This window comes from Channa argus, chromosome 9 (assembly GCF_033026475.1).
Source record: "Channa argus isolate prfri chromosome 9, Channa argus male v1.0, whole genome shotgun sequence".
Taxonomy (NCBI): domain Eukaryota; kingdom Metazoa; phylum Chordata; class Actinopteri; order Anabantiformes; family Channidae; genus Channa; species Channa argus.
This window is the reverse complement of record NC_090205.1, coordinates 27672254-27690809: the sequence shown is the minus strand read 5'-3', so window position 1 is coordinate 27690809 and position 18556 is coordinate 27672254. Positions and strand designations below refer to the sequence as shown.

Here is an 18556-nt window from a genome sequence, read left to right as displayed (position 1 = left end):
CAGGCCAACTACAAATCCGCATGACGCATGGGCTGAGCACGTCGCTTTGTAAGGGCCAAGCGAACCAAAGTATCAAAAGCTTGTCGGGGGCAGAACATAAACTGTCTATTGGATGGACATGTTCCAGGATTTAAGATTATGAAAAACTTCAGAATAAGTAATCAAATATAAAATCCCTTTAAGTTGGACTCTGCATCTGCTGGGCTTTCAGCACCACAGTGATGTTGGAGAGAGAAAGAGACCCGGGGAGAACTGTTTATCAAGATAGTCTAACAACTTAACCACTGTAGTAAAACATTAGACAATTGTGCGGAAAATCAAATAGCCTATATTCAATGTTAAAACATAGACAGGCTTACTCCTGTCTGGTGGTCCAACACTTATCCACTTTAGATATCATTGTATGATAAAACACTAAACATTTATTGAATTTCACATTCCACAAAACATGGTACGAAATATTGTACCTCCACAGCTACACTCTCAACTTTCCAACACTACCTTATTGCTCTCGCCCCTTCGTTTACTCAATCACACATCAGTTTTGGATTTTGACAAATTTCACATCAGAAACTGGAAAATACAGTATAGCACCTCCAATATTACATGAATACAATGTTGGTGGATTTCTGAAAGGTGCAGGTGTAATTAACTATGGTAATGATTCCAGTGTGCTGTTATACATTACACCAAGACCTTAATTACTATTATTAATTAAAGCTGAAGATGTCTTGCTATGATATGTCTAACATGTCTATTAAGATAGGATGAACCAGCAATTAAATGTAGCATACTGTCAGCCAGAGCATCTTTCAAAGGTAAACAAATGAGCAAAATGGCCTCAAGTTGGACACATGACTTGTGAATCTACATTCAACACGAGTAACATTTGTTGACAGCAATTGACATTTCTGTCATTATTAGCATTGCAAAGTAAACTTAGATTTTTTTTCTACATTCATTCAGACTTATGAATTATAAAATTGAATGTGTTCAAAAACATTACACACTTGTGGCACTGTGCTGGTGTAAACATTTTTTAAAGCTGCATATTATGGTTACAAGGATAAGCTAAGGTAGCTGCCTTCAGCAATTGTCAAAATGGAGGTTGTTACACCTATACTGATGTAGCTGTACATGAAATCTAGTGATATGTTGTTTCTCTAACTTTTAATGAAAAATGAATGTAGCTTCTAGAAAGTATATTTTACTTTGTTGTGATTTGGCGCTATATAAATAAAGTTGAATAGAAAGAGAAGGATTAATGATGCTCATAGTAGAAAAATATATCATATGTGTGCCATATATCCAGAGAATTCCTCCTCCTCCTCCTCCTCCTCTGATGATGATGACTGTGTTTCTGCATGTCTCCCTTTATACCAAGTCTCAGTAAAATCTTGGTGTGTGGGCTGCATTGTTGGCACAGTCATCTCATGGTCTGACTCCGTTTCATATTCCGTTGTGCTCAAAGTCAGTCCTGAGACTGTGGGAGAGGGATGTGTTGGATCAGTCACTGTTAAAAAGTCTGTTTTACTCTGATCCTCTTCCTCGGCTGCTGTCAATGTGGCGAGTGTGACTGAAAACAGATCAACATTTCCGGAGTTTTCACACACCTCCACCTTTTCCTTCATCTTCTCCTCCTCCTCACTTATAACATGTCCCTGGACTCCAGATTGAATCCTCTCAGATAAGAAAGAAACTGTTGCTTCTTCAGCTTCAGGCTCACATTGATCCAGCCCAGCATGTACAACCCCAATGTCAAACTTTGCAGCTGGTACCTCCATCGTAGCTGAAGGCCTCTCTGTCAAACTACCACAGTCTTCTGAAATACCTAACTTGCTGGTGCCCAGCCGCTTAAAAGAGCCCCTGCAGGAACTTTCAGATGAAGAAAGATTTGCATTTCTGTCCATGTAAACATTTTCCTCTTCATCATCCTCTTCTTCCTCCTCCTCCTCCTCTGATATAGCCTGCCACATGGCAGGATATTGTGCTGTGGGATTGCCGTGCACCCTCTGGTTCTCCATCTCTGAGCTGATGGAGATCAGGCACGAGTCTATGTTCTCTGGTGTCATGGTGTAGCCTTGGATCAAAGCCATCTAGAGGAAACAATAGTGCAAAGACATAGCAGAGGGGAGGAAGATTAAGAGTTATGGAAACCATTACAGTCTCATCTACTCTCCCAAATAAAAAGATGCTGCTGGAAGTGACAGCAGATATTCCTTGTGAAACCTGAAGCTAAATAGAAGCTACAGATTTCTATTAACAGAAAGCTGGATTTACCTGATAATGGATCATTTCCTGGTCCCCTGTTTGTTTTCCTTTGGTATTAAGTTTCACAGGCTGAACAGGCTGGTAAACCTAAACATACAGTGTACAGTTTGCTGACATAACAGCACATGACTTTTTGGTCCACTACTACTCCTTGAAAAGAAAGTGATTCTAAGGTTGAAGGAATTTCTGAAGTAGTTAATTAAAGAATGACAACGGAGAAAAAAAGCAAGAGGGTTAAGTCTGGCCTGTTTCACTCCACTGTTTCAGATTGCTGCAACTGATTCAGAAAGTTATACAAAATGTCAGACCATTGGCTGATCTGAAGGCATTTTGACTGCAACACATCCTACATATCGTCACATGTTCAATTAGGCAAGCAGGGGTGGTAGAAGTACACAAATCCAATATGTAACATGCAAGTGCTTGCCTAAAAAGTACTCCAATACCAAGTACTACTTGAAATATTTTACTATTACTTAAAATAATAACTAAACACTGTACTTACTCCATTAAGAACTTAATCGTACTTAATGTATCGGGTATATTGATACATTATACACATAATACTAGGTAAACATAAGGAAAACAACTTCCAAAAACTTGAAACAACAACGTAATTTTGTTTTTTCTGGTTATTAATTGGCCTTTTAGTGGCAAAAAAAGCAAATGTTGGGAGATATACACCAAGGAAAGAGAAAATATTTGTCAACTCACATTTGTGCTGTAAACTGCAAATAAACTTTTGAAGAGATAAACGGGATAAAGAAAGACTTCCTAGTAATGAATTAACACAAAGACCAACAATCTGTGTTACTATAGGGACCTGGTGGACTAATTTTAACTAGTTAAATATAGTAACACATAACAAGTAACTACAGCTGTCAAATAAACATTGTGGAGCAAAAAGTAAATTGACCAAAGAATTTTAGTAGAGTAAGTAAAAATCTAAAATGACACATTGACAGTGACCCCTGAAAATAAGAGATCCAGATACAGATCACATGTTCATATCTATGTAAAACTGGATAGAAATTCCATTAACTTTTATTGTGCTGGGGAAAAGGGAGTTATTGAGATGAAAGATCTTAAGACTTGATTGATAAAAAATATTTAGGGCTTGCTCCACCCACAGCAAAGTATGGCTGTGATGACATAATTGTGGGACAAGCTGGGTTTTGTGACATCTTGCACAATAAACATGATACCAGCTTCAATTTATTGTAATAAAGAAGCACATTACAGTCACTGACTTGTCACTGTGACTTGTTATTCATGAAGATATTCAGGAAATGACCCTTAGTAAATACGACACTCATGGTAGATAGCTGGATAGATAGGAAAGATGCATTTCTTACCAGTGCTTTTGGCAGTGATGTTTGCCCTTTACAAAGATACCCAGTGTAGTACAAGAAATATATGGAGGTCATCAGGAAGCCGATAACTAGAATCAGAACAGCAGAAACGGCACCTAAAACAGCCGTGTCTGAAGACAAACACACATAAACACAGTTAATAAGTCCTTCAGTTTTAAACTGTTGGTGCCTTGTTGGTACCTTGTAACAAAAAGTGAAACCATTCAGGCTTTACTTTATTGGAGGCATGTGATGAGTGCTGAAGTGTACTGAGATTATTTCCCCACCTGATGGTTTAGAATTGGGGGACTACCAATCCTCTCCCTGTATCTCCATCCAAAAGCACTGGGTAGGTGCAGTGCAGTGTGTGTGTGTGTGTGTGTGTGTGTGTGTGTGTCAGCTCATCTGTTTGTTCTACGAGGATCAACATATGCCAGTTTATGTATCAAATGGACAACTGTTATCTTTTGTCTAAAATACTTAAATCTGATGGAAATCAACTTTCAGACACAAGTTCAGAGAAGAAAGATAAATAGATATAAGGTAAATATTATTTCTACATTAGATTAATTTGTTTTTACAAAAATATTTATTAGAGGACACTCATATATTTGCTGTATTACCGTTGAAAAAAATCAAAGTAACATTTCAATACACTTGTTCCTAATCAGTCAAGCTGACAATCTCCAGCCTTTCTACACTTTATCCAGTAGACTGAAACTCCTATAAAATCTACAACTGGTTAGATCAACTCTATAAGGATTTGCCTCATAACTTTGGACTGGTTGACTCTAGTAAAGACACAAGTGTGTTAAAATGTTATTATTGACTGTTTGCACCAGTAAAAGTAGTGACTATATTAATGTGCTCCAGACTCTTCCTTTTTTGATAACGTATGTTGTCCAAGTTGATCTGAGAAGCACCCGAGTCAGCTGCATATTGTTGGATGATGTTGCCATTTTACCTTTATTTTACTTTTAACAGTATGTTTATTATTAATTGTAGATGGTGGTATTTGTTTATTTTTTATTTACACCTACAATGTATAAGGAATACTTCTCTGGTGAGAAAGGGGAGCACTGCTCAAAAACATTTACAGTACAAGCACATATCTCTTCAATGAGTCTGGATCACTGTAGGCAGCACTTCATCACAATTAGATAAATAATGCAACATATTTCTAGAAACAAACTATTCAAAATAAATCTAACATCCTAACAAAACATCAAAAGCATCAGTTATGAAAGTACAGCTCACCTCTGCGTGACTCCACACTGGTGAAGATGCATTTGGACTCAGACGGTAGAGTGTTCTTGTTGGTGCGGATCTCTATCTCGACATTCACACAGTACTCCCTGCCCTTCTCTAAGTTGTCAAGTGTGTAACTCTTCTTTCTTGTTTGAAGGGAGTGTGGCTGCAGGTCAAAAGGGATTTTTTTTTTTTTTTAAAATCACCAAACCAAAAACGATATACATTATTTTAATATTTGGACAAAGTTACAGGATTTCTGGTTTCATTCGAGGCATTCATTTGATTACTCCATGCAATCAGACCACATAAACATCTGATAGTTTTAGATCCATTTGAAAAGTCAGCAGCAAAGCTGTTCTAGAGGTCAAAATGTCTGGATGGAGTGTTTTTTTTCGTCCTTTTGGCTTATGAGTTCAGGGTCGCCATAGCAGATCATTGTTCGCATGTTGATTTGGCACAGTTTTTATGCTGGATGCCCTTCCTGCTAATATTTTCCATGAAATGGTAAAATGTCTCAACAATGGGACATCCCATTGTTTTTACAGGCCAATAAGACTTTGTCACGGCTTCCTGACACAGCTGCCATCAGGAAGGCGTTATACAAAGTCCCATTGGCCTGTAAAAACATCTATAAGAAATCATTCATCGCCAGTACAATAACTATTCTAAATAGTAAAAAATTAAAGAAATTTTTATTATGTTGCTGCTGTTGTTGTTGTTGTTGTTTTTAACTGTCAACTGTATTGGTTATTGTATGTAGTACATGTGATTTATGGAGCCTGTCAAAGATGAATTTCTGTCGCTGATTGGGACAGACAATAAAGTTAATCTTGTTAGTTCAACACCAATTAAAAAGATTTCTCAATGCAACGAAATCATCTCTACTTCAAGATCTCAACTTCACATCTTCACGATGTCATCACAGCTCACATGTAACTTTTAAAACTGCAGGTATGATCTGAACATGCAAAGGGTTTCAAATTAAGCAGTTTATCCAAATGAAGTCTTTAAATTGGACCTGAGGTTTTCAGCCCTGTGAGAGCCATGCTGCTAGCGATGATCAGCGATGAACAGCGTATTGTGCTAATATTGATTGCAACTCCTGTTCTGAAACAGCCAGTTTAACAGTGCAGTGGAGACTTTGATCAAGGTTCAAAACTTTTGAAATTTTTGTTAGAAGACTGCTGGTTTATAAAGTTTATTCAGACAGGAAAGTACCTGTTTATAGTTCAGAAAAATGGTTAGTTTAACCAGGTTTATAAATTTGATCCAGATCTCACAATGTAGAACTCTTAGCTCTGTAAGTTGAGAGACCAGCGTAATCTCAGCAGTCTTCAACCCGGCTCATGAGAATGAGTGTCCACCTTCATTCCTCCAAGGTGAACATTCTTATTTGCAACATGTTCTCATCTCACAGTGTCAGATAAAGACCACCGCTCTTTTTTGTGCTTCTCATATTGATGTCACAGGTACCCTTTGGCATCAGTATAGGACATTCCAGGAACTTGAGTTCATAGCTTTAAAAAAATATATTTTGGAAGTAATACATTTTCAAAGATAAATGCTAATATCAGAGTTGCAAATGCTGCTGTTCACTGTACTATCTTAACCAACTCCTACTGCTGTCAATGTACTTATTATGTTTACTGAAGCACGACACACGTGTGAATGTGCTGAAATATTTTATCATGGAAACTGGGCAACGTTGTCTAAAATTGCTAGAACTGATACTGAGGCACAAAAGGCTGCAAACAGTAACGTGTGCATCATGTGCTCTACAACTGATATTAATGTTGCTAGTTTGTTTCCACTGGCAAAACTCCCATAACAGTCTTTTGTACAAAGATGCTGGGCAGAGGGTGGGGTAGGCCATGGTAACCTTGGCAACCATGGCAATGGTCTCATGCCTGAGAGCTGTGAATCACAGTGATGACTTCAGTTAAATAGGAACTAAAACTCCCAAACTCTGGCAGGGAGTAGTGCTGGTTTTCCTTTCCAGTATCTCCTTACTGTTCTACTTTTTTTAGTGGGATTAAATTCATCAAGCTACTCAGTTCTTGTTTTGCAGTCTCAACACTATGCACAACTATGAGAGTAAATACCTGCGAAAGTGCACATTTTTTTCAATTCCTTTTGCCACCCCACATTTGTAAACAACAGCTCCTGTTCACAGCACAAACTGTACAGCTGGAAGGGGGAGGAGACAATTAGTCTATATTTGGACAATATAACACACATTGTTTCCTTTTGGTTTAGTTGAAGGTTACTGTACCATCTGTGTTTGGGTTTTTTTTTGTTTGTTTTATCTTTTTTGGGAAAGAAATTGCAAAAATGCTGGAGCACAAGATACCGAATCGAGAGATTCTCTCTCTTGCTCTCCCCACCTTCATGTTCCAAGGTGCCAGACCAAACCGACATGAAGTCTACTGGAAACTGAAGCAAACAGTCTACTATCTCTGTCTGCTTTAGCTAACTAGCTGACCGGTAGCTGCTAACACTACTAACACTGACCTGTGGGATACAACAGCGGTCACTGACTGACAGCCTAGCATAGTAGTGTAAAACACAAAGAGTCCTTAAAAGTATAGCTAATACACACAATGAGTGATTTCTTTTCTCAGCACTGACGTTGTTCTGTGTGAACTCCCCTGTAAATATTTTAATCCTGCTGATTCTGTCAGTTTGCCGGAGACTTCGTGTAGTTCTGGTCACGCACCCTGGAACATGAATGAATTGGGCTCTGACGTAAGAGACCTGCAGCCACTGTGATAGGCTGCTTGAATAGCCAATAGTGATGCACCATTACACCGAATGTGAAATTGGAAAACTTTTGAACTCACAAGCAAAAGATTTTGACTTGCAAGAAAATATTCAAAACAGTTTTTTGGTTAAAAATATTTATTTTCGTAGCAAAGTTTTGCTCTCAAATGTGTGTTTTTTTTTTTGATTGCACAACATTGAATAAGAATTAGCCTCATACACTCAGCTTATACTCAGCTGAGCCTACAAGATATTATACTGTATTGTACCCTTAACATGTCAAGCAGTGCAAAAAACGTGCAACTGTGGCAAAATTGTTATGGAAGACAGTGAGGCTTTCAATGCCTTGAACTGTATTACATTCGTTCTTTAGTGATCTATAACAAGTTCAAAACATGCACACAATCTTGCTGTCCCCACTACAGTTTCATTGTAATCCATCATTTTTGACACTTATATCAGGCACATTTACAATGATAACATTAACATTAAACTTCACTGATTTTTAACTTGCTTCTTATGGTTCTAGTTTAGGAAGTACAAGTACATCAATGCCATTAAACATCCCATTGAGTTCCCTATAACTTTTAGTAGTAAAATGCCTCCAGATAACATCACTGGGAGGAACCTTAAATTAAGTTTATTATTTGTATTCATGGTCAATGCTTTTCCACAGCTCACCTAGATGATATCATCTAAACTCCCAATAATGAAAAACTCCTAGCTAGCAAGATTTTCATTTGCCTCAAAAGTTTTGATGTTTTGATGGTGGTATTCTTTGCCTTGTTCACTTAAAGGTTAAATCAAACTGATGAAAATGTTTTTCCCACAGAGCAGCTCTGCCTCTTGTGTCCATGTTATACTACATATTCTATACATAGAAGCTTAGAGGAATTCAATTTAATACTTCACGTGAACATGTTCATTCTATACACAACAGCCGAGAATCAATAGAAGATATTTGCAGTTTAAAATAGAACTGATGGATTTCTTACCTCTATTTCATTTTTTTTTTTCCAATAGATTATGAACAGAGGATCGTTGTAGAAATCTTTATCGGACCAAACGTCATCGTTGGGCAATGAAATGTTGATTTCGATGCAGTTTCCACATGTAGCCAGTGACACTTCTGCAGGACCTATTTTTGCTTGTCACAAAAAGAATACATATTCATTAAATTGCAGAATTTTCTAAAACAATTGTTGGATTTCAGTCTGATTTGATCCTTTTAAAAATGACTGGCAACATCTAATGTGAAACAGGGTTAAAGACAAGGAAAGGTAACGAGGCAACAGATGTGCTGGTGTAACAGTGTTCATGCTAACGTACTGTCTTTGAAGGGGGTGAAGGTGACTGTTTTAGACTTTGACTCTGTTCCATTGTAGGATGCCAGGACAAACAGGTCACTCTGCTTAAATATGTCGAGCTTCAGCTCAAGCGATGATGCTGTTGTTGAGTTGAGTAGCCTTCTCCTCTTGTTCACACTGCTCAGAAAAACACAAACATTTGATTCCCTGCTTCCAGTGTATCTTGTTCAGCTTCCAAACAAAGTATGACATGAAAGCTCTCTACCAGCCAAGTAATCCAGGCAATAATGCATGCACAAGGTCTCTTGTTGAGCTATGGTAATACAGTAGCACTTGGGAGATTTTTGATAACTGTTTCTTAGCCATGTGTTTTGAAATGAAGATACAGTTCACCCAATTAGTCCGGTTTCTGACTGATGTGTTTTAATTATTTCTGGAAAACAACTAAGGTTAACTGCACAGACTGATAAACTAATCCATTTTGCAAACTAGGGGACACTAGCGTCTCAATGGGGATTCGTAAAAATATTAACTGAGAAAAGACACAGACCTTTCTTTTAAATATCTGTCTTTTGTAAAATCATGTGTACCCACATCTTCAGGAACTAGTATAAACCCCTTCTGAAAAAATAACTTCAACAAAATGTTTCCAGTGACTGTAGCTTTCACTCAGAGATGTTAGTTGGCTTCCTTGTACAAAGCACCTGCTTCAGGTCCTTTCACTCCATTTCTGTACTGTGACACAACTATTACCCAACATTTCATTTTGTCTTGATTTAACTATTCTTTGATATAACCACTTGTTTGTTTAGGGTCACTGTCTTGCTACATGATCAACATGATACTGCTACCACCAGGTTTCACAGATGGGTTAAGGTTCTTATTCTAGAGTGCAGAGTTTGATCTTCACCAAATATAATGATTCTTATTTAGGCCAAGAAGTTCAAATTTGCTCACATCTGTCCAGAGAACATTCATCCAATAGCTTTTCAGCTTTTCCAAAGAGCCTTTAGCAAATCAATGAGCATCAATGTTCTTTTTAAAGAGTAGGCGCCCCTGAAGCTTTATAATATAATATACAATAATATTTAGGATTGGAACATTTTCCACAATAAATAAATGAGGGTAATGTTTTGTAATCCAAGTTAATTACTTGGATTCTCTTTATCTGGTTTTAGGCTTGAAAATCTGATCATGTTTTAGATCACATTTATGCAGACATAGAATCATTCTAACAGGTATACAAACTTCTTTTGCATGTACTTACCTATAAGTACTTGTTAATTCTGCGTACTGATACAAGTACTAAACAGTTTTGCTTCTAGTCTTACTTGCTGGATAGTAAAACCCTTATCAATCCCCTGCGCAGTTAAGCTGGTGAAACACGCTGACAGACACTGCTGGTCTGAAGACCAGTTAAGACTTTCAAAGAACAGACAGGTCACACTTCAACTCTGTTTTCACTGTCAGAGATTTTTAGTCTCTGACAATCTGGCTGGAGGACACACCTGATGGTACTGAAGTAGACAAATCAGCAAATCCCACAAGAACACAAAACGTGGCAGCATTAAGTATAGGACTGAGAACAAAAAGAAAAAAACATACAAACAAAAAAAGAATAAAAGTACAGATTTGAGGTCGCAGACAACACCGACTATAGAGTCTACAAAGGAATATGGAGCTAAAATAGCTTAGTACTGCCACTGATGTTAGCCATAAACATCTGTAAGGGGATGACTGTGAGCAACTGTATTCTTAACAGACTTTAACAGAGCAGAGCTTGAAGTCAGTTTTACTTTACTTGCTGTCACTTATCGTAAAACAGCTCCAAACCACTTTTCTACCTCCAACTACCTGTTCAATTAATGTGTGGTTAATGCATTTTCAAGCGTAGTAGGAGTGAAAATTTACAAGTATGAGTAGACAAGGGCAATATTGGACCCAATGCTGGCATCCGTATCAAGACACCCTAGTTTCCAAACGTGTATAACATCTACTTAATGCTCCCAGACAGATCAACTACTGAGATTACAAATGAAATGCAAACATTTTTCTTAAATAAAATGCATTTAGAACTGTTCAATAAATTCTTTTTTTTGTTTTGATGAAACTAACTGCTTTTCAAGAAAATTATACCTTTAGCCTCAACCGACAGAGTTAAACAACTGCAACAACATCTGCTGATTGACTTATTTTTGACAAACTTAAACATCATCTGAATAGCAGGAAGATGTTCTAAACAATCCTTTAAAATTCCACACATAATAAATAAAAAAAAATATATATATAAAATTAAAAAAAATAAAATAAAAAATAATAATATTGTCTGTCTGATTGTGCTACAGTTTCATTGTTTTCAACACATTCAATGTCACCAAGTGAAAAAGTGTGTCTCAATACTGTGTGTTAGTTTATGGACTATGGAGCTCTATAGAGGATTAAGCCTTAATTTGTTAACAAAATCAAAATAACATGTGGTTGTGATAAATCTGATTAGTTTAATTCCATTGGAGTTAGTATCAGTCCCTCTCCCAGTAGACAAATAATCCGGAGGGCTACCTGTATTTTGGGGGGGTCTAGCTAGACCCTTTCTATATGTTATTGCAGAAGAGGATGCGGTCTACTCCTCTAACTGGGGGACTAGAGTGAATTTGCTTATTTAATCTGAGTAGGGGGTGGTGCCAGTTGGTAAGGCAGCTGACCACAGACCACGGGGTACAGTGTTTTGACTCCCACTCCCTCCTGACTACGTGTTGAAGTGTCCTTGGACAAGACACTGAACCCCAAATTTTGTCCCTGTGGATCAGGCGATGTTATCTTATTATCACTGTTTATTCATTTAGTGCACTTCATTGTATAGTTGTTTATTGTAAACTTTCTCCCTTTGGGGCAGAGAGCAGCTGTCACAAAGCAATTTCCCTCTGCGATTAATAAAGTTGTTTGAATCTTGATTTGTGGATCACGCGTTGATAAAACACAATTCTTGGGAGACATTCAGAACTAGTTTGGCTCTGCATGTAGGATTTTGTGACTCAAACAAAAAGAGAAATTATCAATTAATTTGCCTTTTGGCTGTGTAGGACACGGAATATGTTAACAACCATAAACACATTACCATAATGAATCCAAGTTTAATCCAGCAATGAAATAATATAATTATTTTTGTAAATACAGACCAGTATAGTTGGATAAGAGCTGAACCTTCATTGTTATTATTAGATGCAAAACTGAGACAAACACAGAGGAACACTCGAGCTTCCTCCCACTCTCTTTAAATAAGAATCACTGGTTCCTTGAAAAGCATCAGCCAACCACTGTGGTCACAGCTGTATTGCATAAGTAGTCATGCACCCCATAACAAATGGAAACAAACAGCACTGTGAAACAGCGCTTCAGCTACCATCAGAGAAAGCAGTGGTGTATAAGCAAAAAGCACCCTGCAGTAAGATATTCCATCAAAGATGTTCAAGTAAACCACAGATTGTTACACTGATCATATTCTTACTTAAAGCTTGACCAAATTAAAGGTCGCGGTTGATCCTGGCTTCTGAGTGATATATGAGAACTGATAATGCTGATGAGCATGCTGAAATCACACTGATAATAATCAAATATATAAATGCCTCAGATTTTATGCTTTTGTTTATGAATCAATTAATGTTATCCATATTACTTGTAAAACTTGTATTAACAACAATTGCACTCATTCAATTTTGAGGTTAAAATGAAGTATTTTCGAGTGAAATTTTTTCGTCAACTGTTTAAGACTTATTAATGTTCACAGCTCCTGCTTTAATTAGATACAGCAAAACTGTATTAACCAGAGGAATTGCTCTCAAGTGAGAGAACCAAAACACTGCAACATAAAAAAAAGTCTAATTGGGCAAAAGCAGTAAGATAATTAGTCTTTATTGATGAGCCCTGACTTTGTTTAGTGGTAACACTGAAAGCGAACACACCTGAACTTTTACTATGTGTCTCTGCACAGTAAATGTGTGAGAGTGGTAGCTTAAGGCAGGAAGTGTATCTATGAGCTGACAGTGAAACATACTGGTGAAAACAAATTTAACAAAATTCTGGGTAATCTGGCAGATTACCCAGAATTTTATGTTACTTCCTAATATGTTTGTCTGCTTATTCACCAAAATCATTTTAGTATTATGGAATTATGAACTCTATGAAGTAAAACATTCTACAGCCAGATTTTAGTTTATCCTTTATGAGGACTTCATTTAACTTTCACTTTCCAAAGAGATGTGAAAGACCTAAAAACTGGGCTATTAGTTTGGTTTATCTCTTTTTTGCACATGTACTCTCCATGTTTCCAGATTAAGACTTTGTCATATCATACTAACTGCAACAATGTAATTAACAGTAATTCTTCCGCATAATAAAAAAGCTGATACAGCAGAAGTGTTTGACTAAAAGTTCATTCTAATTACAAACCTTTTAATGACATTAAAGAATAACAAGGCAATATATAGAAATAAAAAAGGACACTTTATCTTCCAGATTTGAAAAGCAAATAATTTTAGAGGCTCGACTGTGTGGGTGTTAAGGCAGAAATACAGGACCAGTGCTGTAGGATTTGACTGGAACCACCATACGTGTCTACCACCATATCACCATATTTATAAATACTGCACCCACGCTTAAAATTAATTACTTCTATTACTGTCTATTTGGGAGATACTGTTTCCAAACAAGTTATAAGCCCTGTTCAATGGAAAGTTTCAAGTTGTGGTGTGGTGCATATAGTCTGGCACAATGCAAAAGACAGTAATTCTGACATAACAAAGTAAACTAAACTAAACAGTCCTTTTAACAAGACAGAACTAAATTAAAACAAGCAAAAAGAAGATTTAATTTGCGAGTGTAAAAAATGTGAAATAAAGTATCAAATATTAAAATCTAAGTTCTAAAATCTAATTAAACGAAAAAATCTAGTGTCCACAATTATACACAATTTTTAACCTATATTAATATTTCAAACAAAAATGACTGCAACTGCAAAGCGAAGCTACCTTTAATTTATTATCTTTTGCCTATTATGCAAAACAGTGTATTTCCTGTTAATGAAAAAAAATGTTCTGGAATTTCCCAGTAGTTAAAGGCAAGTTAAGCTGTTACACAAAAAATGAACTCGATATGTCTTAGAAATGTTAGCACTGTTATTATGGTTGTCTGCAGAACTATGATTATCTTATTCAGGGTTTGGGTTTTAGATAGATTAGAATATAACAGAATAGAAGAGAAAATAATAGATTTTTTTGTCATTGCACAATGTAAAATGAAAACAGTGCACTAGAATATATTTACATTTAACAAAATACGATAAAAACAAGACATTAAATATAAAATACTATTAATATACAATTTTAAGAAAACACACACTGTAAGCATAAAGTGGACTTGTGCAATGACAGACTCAAAATCTATGGACGTGCACAATGCCCAATGTATCACAGTAAGCACCTGAGTATCAACTTGAAGTCATTCACGCTGTACTTACACACCTCTCCCCTCCATCCCTTGGCATATTATGCCTATTTATTACTGATATTTTCATTGTTTATTTTATTGGGGTTTTTTTCTGTTTTCAATGTACTCTAGTTTGTAAATAGGATTTGATTATCAATTTGAGCAAAATTCCATGTTTACCTTTAAAACTGGACCTAGTATACTTGGTACTTGACTTAGATTTTTGCTGCCTTGTATCTCACTTGTAAGTCACTTTGGATAAAAGCGTCTGCTAAATGACTAAATGTACATGTAAATGTAAATGTAAATGGTACGACAGATGCATTGTAAACTAGGAAGCACTGAAGCACATGTGGGTACCATTGATTCTACAGAATCCAGTCGGGTAAGACATTCTAACTTACTAAAGGAAATGGGAACAGAGACAACCATCAAGATGCTGCTGAGAAAAATTACCTATTGTAGATCTTGTACAACGTCCCTGTTGGGGTGCCGGGGTGAGGCTTCCACTGCAGGACATGATAGAAGTTGTGAGAACTGACAGACACATTGACCGGAGCGGGAAGGGAGCCAAGCCCTGCATGGAAAACAAGTAAACACGTGATACAGTGTGACGCAAACAGGTACAAAGGTACACACCTTGCAGGGCAGAGCCATCATACATTCAGTGTCAAAGCAAGTGGATGTGTGATGAGGAGAATGGTATGTAAGGTATTCAAAATATTTCAACTTGCTATATAAGCACCATGAATCTGTGAGAGTGATCTTTGTTTACTCACCAGAATGAAGCAGTGGTATTAAATAAAGGAGATGCAAACAATTCATCTTTTCACTGTCAGAAAGCAGCAAGTACGTACACTGCGCTCCTAATGTCTGAAAACAGAGAACACAAGTTCATCTACTCTAGTAACAACATATATGGTTTTCGCGTCTTGCTAATATGTAGAACTTGTCCATCTAAACTGTTTGGTAATGCTGGAATTATTTTGTCATGAAAAATCTAGTCAGCATCAGTCTGTGCAACATACACAGCAACACCGAGTAAAAGACACACAGACAAGTCATTCGGATATCATAAATCGCAACTTCACTGTAACTTCACTGTGGCTAAAGTGACTTTAATAAGAATGTATTCATTTCTTTTTCCTTTTACAAAAATGAGTCAAAACAATCATTAAACGAAGCGACCCGACAAGCTGCCGAAGTGACACAGTTCCTGACGTGTTAGCGCTGAGTATTGTATTAGTTAACTTCAGCTATTTTTCAAACGTATAGCTTGTGTCACGATACTGACTGTGGACTAACTTACCAACACGCACTGTGTCCCATATTCGTGTCCATGTCCGAGAAGCAAAGGGGATATAACAGTCAGAGAGACCGAGCCGCAACTCCACACTTTTCCTGCTATCGCGTCTTAGGATCCGAACATTATATCGGGAGCACTAGATGCATTGGCGCTCGTGCTCGCGAATGCATCGGTACTTCCTGTGGCACCTTCAAAGTAAGAGTCCTACTGTCAAACGCCTGCTGCCAACCGTCCGTAACGCACAACAGTAAGACTCCAGAATACAGGAGCAACTGATAAACATGCCAGGTTTTGTACCACCTATGACTGCTGTTAAGTCCAGTTAGCTCATTTAGAGTTTGATGGCAGCAACACATCTCAAAAAAAGTTGGAAGAGGGGCAACAAAACGCTGGAAAAGTAATTGCCGCGAATCAATCTGGATTCTTGCTTTAGGTCCTTAGGTTCTTGCATTAAAAACAGGCATGATTCTTTACTGGACATCACTGCATGGGCTCAGGGACTGTGCTGTGCAATACACAAATGTAAGTTAAGGCTGTATCATGCAAAGTACAAGCCAAATGTCCAGATCCGGAATTGCCGCCGTGTTGAATGGTCAAAAGCTCATTTAAAATGGTTTGAGGCAAAATGGAAAACTGTTCTGTGGTCAGATTAATCCAAATTTAAAATTTTGGAAACCATGTCCCAAGCCTGGTATAAATTGGGGAGCGTTGTGTCAAGAACCACATCCGGCGTAAAAACTGTGCCAAATCAACATACGGGCAAATTATCTGCTGTGGTGACCCTGAACGAAAGGACAAAAAAAAAAGGTTTTACCTTATACCTTTCAGCTTCAAATATTTGCATATTTAAAAATAAATAATAAAAAAAAGAATACACTATGGATTTCCTTGGAGGTTTTATTCCACCACAAGGTGCAATATATGGAAATATGGCAACATTAATAAAGCAAACCCCATAACAAACAGCTGCCCTGCCAATTCCAATAGTTTTACCCCCATTAAGATCTGAGCAGAGTTGCCAGAATGTGTTTGTTGTGTAAAATGTTGATTATTACTGTGATTTGGACTGTGGCATGGTGACCCTCAACTTCCTATGAATTACTTGTCCATCTAAACTGTTTGTTAATGCTGGTATTATTTTGTCATAGAAAATCGAGTCAGAAACACTGAGTGAAAGACACAAAGACAAGATATCATAAATAGTAACTTCAGTAACTTCACTATGGCTAAGATCCCTTTAACAAGAATGTATGCATTTCTTTTTCCTTTTACAAGAATTAGTTAGTATGGAAACAATCATATTAACTTGGCTTAATAATGAAATGACTCAGGTGACCAAAACGACTTGAATGGAAAACGTTTTAAGAAACTCTGCATCATAGGGACACAAGAGTGCAAACTGAGCATTAACTATACATTTGCATAACAGGGAGAAAACTGAACTTTCTGTAAGGTCTTCATATGACAGAGGTCTCTGACAGTCTGCTTGTGCAAAAGTAAAGACAGATAGGTGTGCCTTGTCAAACTGTCTCTTTATGAAAGATAAAAAAATGTAATCGAGTTTAAAATGGTCAATGCAGTTTTGTTTTACCCTGTTATGTTATCAGACTAGATTTGGAGCTGTTTTATAAGCACATTTTAATTTAATTTATCAGATTATTTATTTTATAACACAGGCATTGTCACTGATCCACCTATTCAAATGTAAGGTTATGAAACATGTAGTTGTCTTTACATGTCATAAGATAAGTTTAACATATTGCTACTTTCAATATACAAATAAAAGTAATTCATTTCACTACAGGTATCTATTATATTTCACACAATGATTGAAAATATATAGCCTATAGAAAGCCAAATAGTTTAGACCCTTAATTTGAAGACAGTCATTCAACTTTTTGTATTGCGTTGCCATCTTGTCTACTTACCAAACGTCACAGGAGTGTGACAGCCCAACCAGCAAAGTGGGTGGGGGGCCACTAGAGGGCGCTAAAGATAAAATAAAAGCTGGAGACTGCTTCCCCTAGCTTCCTGAGCAAAATGCAACAACTGGTTAATCCAATATTACCATTTCTTTCTTTCTTTATTTGATCTACATCTGCAAAGTAACAAACATCTAAAACTGTCAAAAGTAGCATAGTTTTTCCAATACTTTGCTCTGAATTGGACTAAAGTAACGTAAAAGAATTAATCTTGTGTATATGTACACAATTACTTGGCTCATCTGGTATTAACACAGAGCCTATGTCATAATTAAATTTGGGCTGTGTTCCTGTAGTGGTGCTGTAAAGTTTTTGATAGTTAAAAGCAATGAATTCACAGTTTAAAAAAGTTCAAAACTGCAATCTAGAACCTATGTTACTTTGCTCTTATTTTGGAAACATGTGTTTGTCTATGCCTTTGGATAATATGCGTACTTTAAATAGTTTATTTCAAGTATGAATCATGTCTAGTGAATGTAAAATTCACATTGCACCATGTTAACTGTTGGGGGACTGGTGACTGGTGTCTTCCCTTTGTAAGTAGGAGGGTACTTGAATTAGCAGGTCATGCACAGAGGTTCTGCAAACCTTTCATGTATTTAATCACTGTAGCAGGCACAGGCCCTCCAGCCATTTCCATTTCACATTTTCTATACTATATATATAACAAAATAGTATTTACACTTAGATTTATATTAACAGGTTTTTTTCATTCTTACCTTTAAGATAACCCATATGAGTGTTTCTACTATGGCAGCCCTTTTAACATTGTATCTTTTTGAGTAAGAAAACACAGCATAACAGTAACAGAGTAACAGACTCATGGAATATTAGAGTAAAGCCGAG

At 36.8% G+C, this 18556-nt stretch overlaps 1 protein-coding gene across 3 annotated transcripts; it reads right to left on the bottom strand.

The window, feature by feature from the left end:
* Positions 1 to 399: 399 nt before the first annotated feature.
* On the bottom strand, positions 400 to 15877 carry crfb1 (cytokine receptor family member b1). Of its 3 annotated transcripts, XM_067517363.1 has the most exons (10): positions 15732 to 15877; positions 15202 to 15295; positions 14879 to 14999; positions 8964 to 9118; positions 8630 to 8781; positions 4881 to 5037; positions 3627 to 3754; positions 2986 to 3045; positions 2281 to 2358; positions 400 to 2096 (listed from the first exon to the last, which is right to left on the bottom strand). In XM_067517363.1, exons 2-10 carry the CDS (start codon positions 15245 to 15247, stop codon positions 1290 to 1292), a joined length of 1704 nt encoding a protein of 567 aa, XP_067373464.1. In that variant the 5' UTR covers positions 15248 to 15295; positions 15732 to 15877; the 3' UTR covers positions 400 to 1289. The 3 variants fall into 3 exon arrangements, with proteins under 3 accessions (XP_067373464.1, XP_067373465.1, XP_067373466.1); XM_067517364.1 differs by lacking the exon at positions 2986 to 3045; XM_067517365.1 differs by lacking the exons at positions 2281 to 2358; positions 2986 to 3045.
* Between the last annotated feature and the right edge of the window lie 2679 nt (positions 15878 to 18556).

What these genes read in the sequence shown, in the direction of transcription:
- crfb1 (XM_067517363.1), bottom strand. Translation starts at nt 15,247, where the DNA reads ATGAATTGTTTGCATCTCCTTTATTTAATACCACTGCTTCATTCTG. An exon ending in CAGTGTGGAGTCACGCAGAG is followed by an intron (nt 3,755 to 4,880) that starts GTGAGCTGTACT and finishes GTTTGTCTTCAG; the next exon opens with ACACGGCTGTTTTAGGTGCC. An exon ending in AGGAAATGATCCATTATCAG is followed by an intron (nt 2,097 to 2,280) that starts GTAAATCCAGCT and finishes TGTTTCCTCTAG; the next exon opens with ATGGCTTTGATCCAAGGCTA.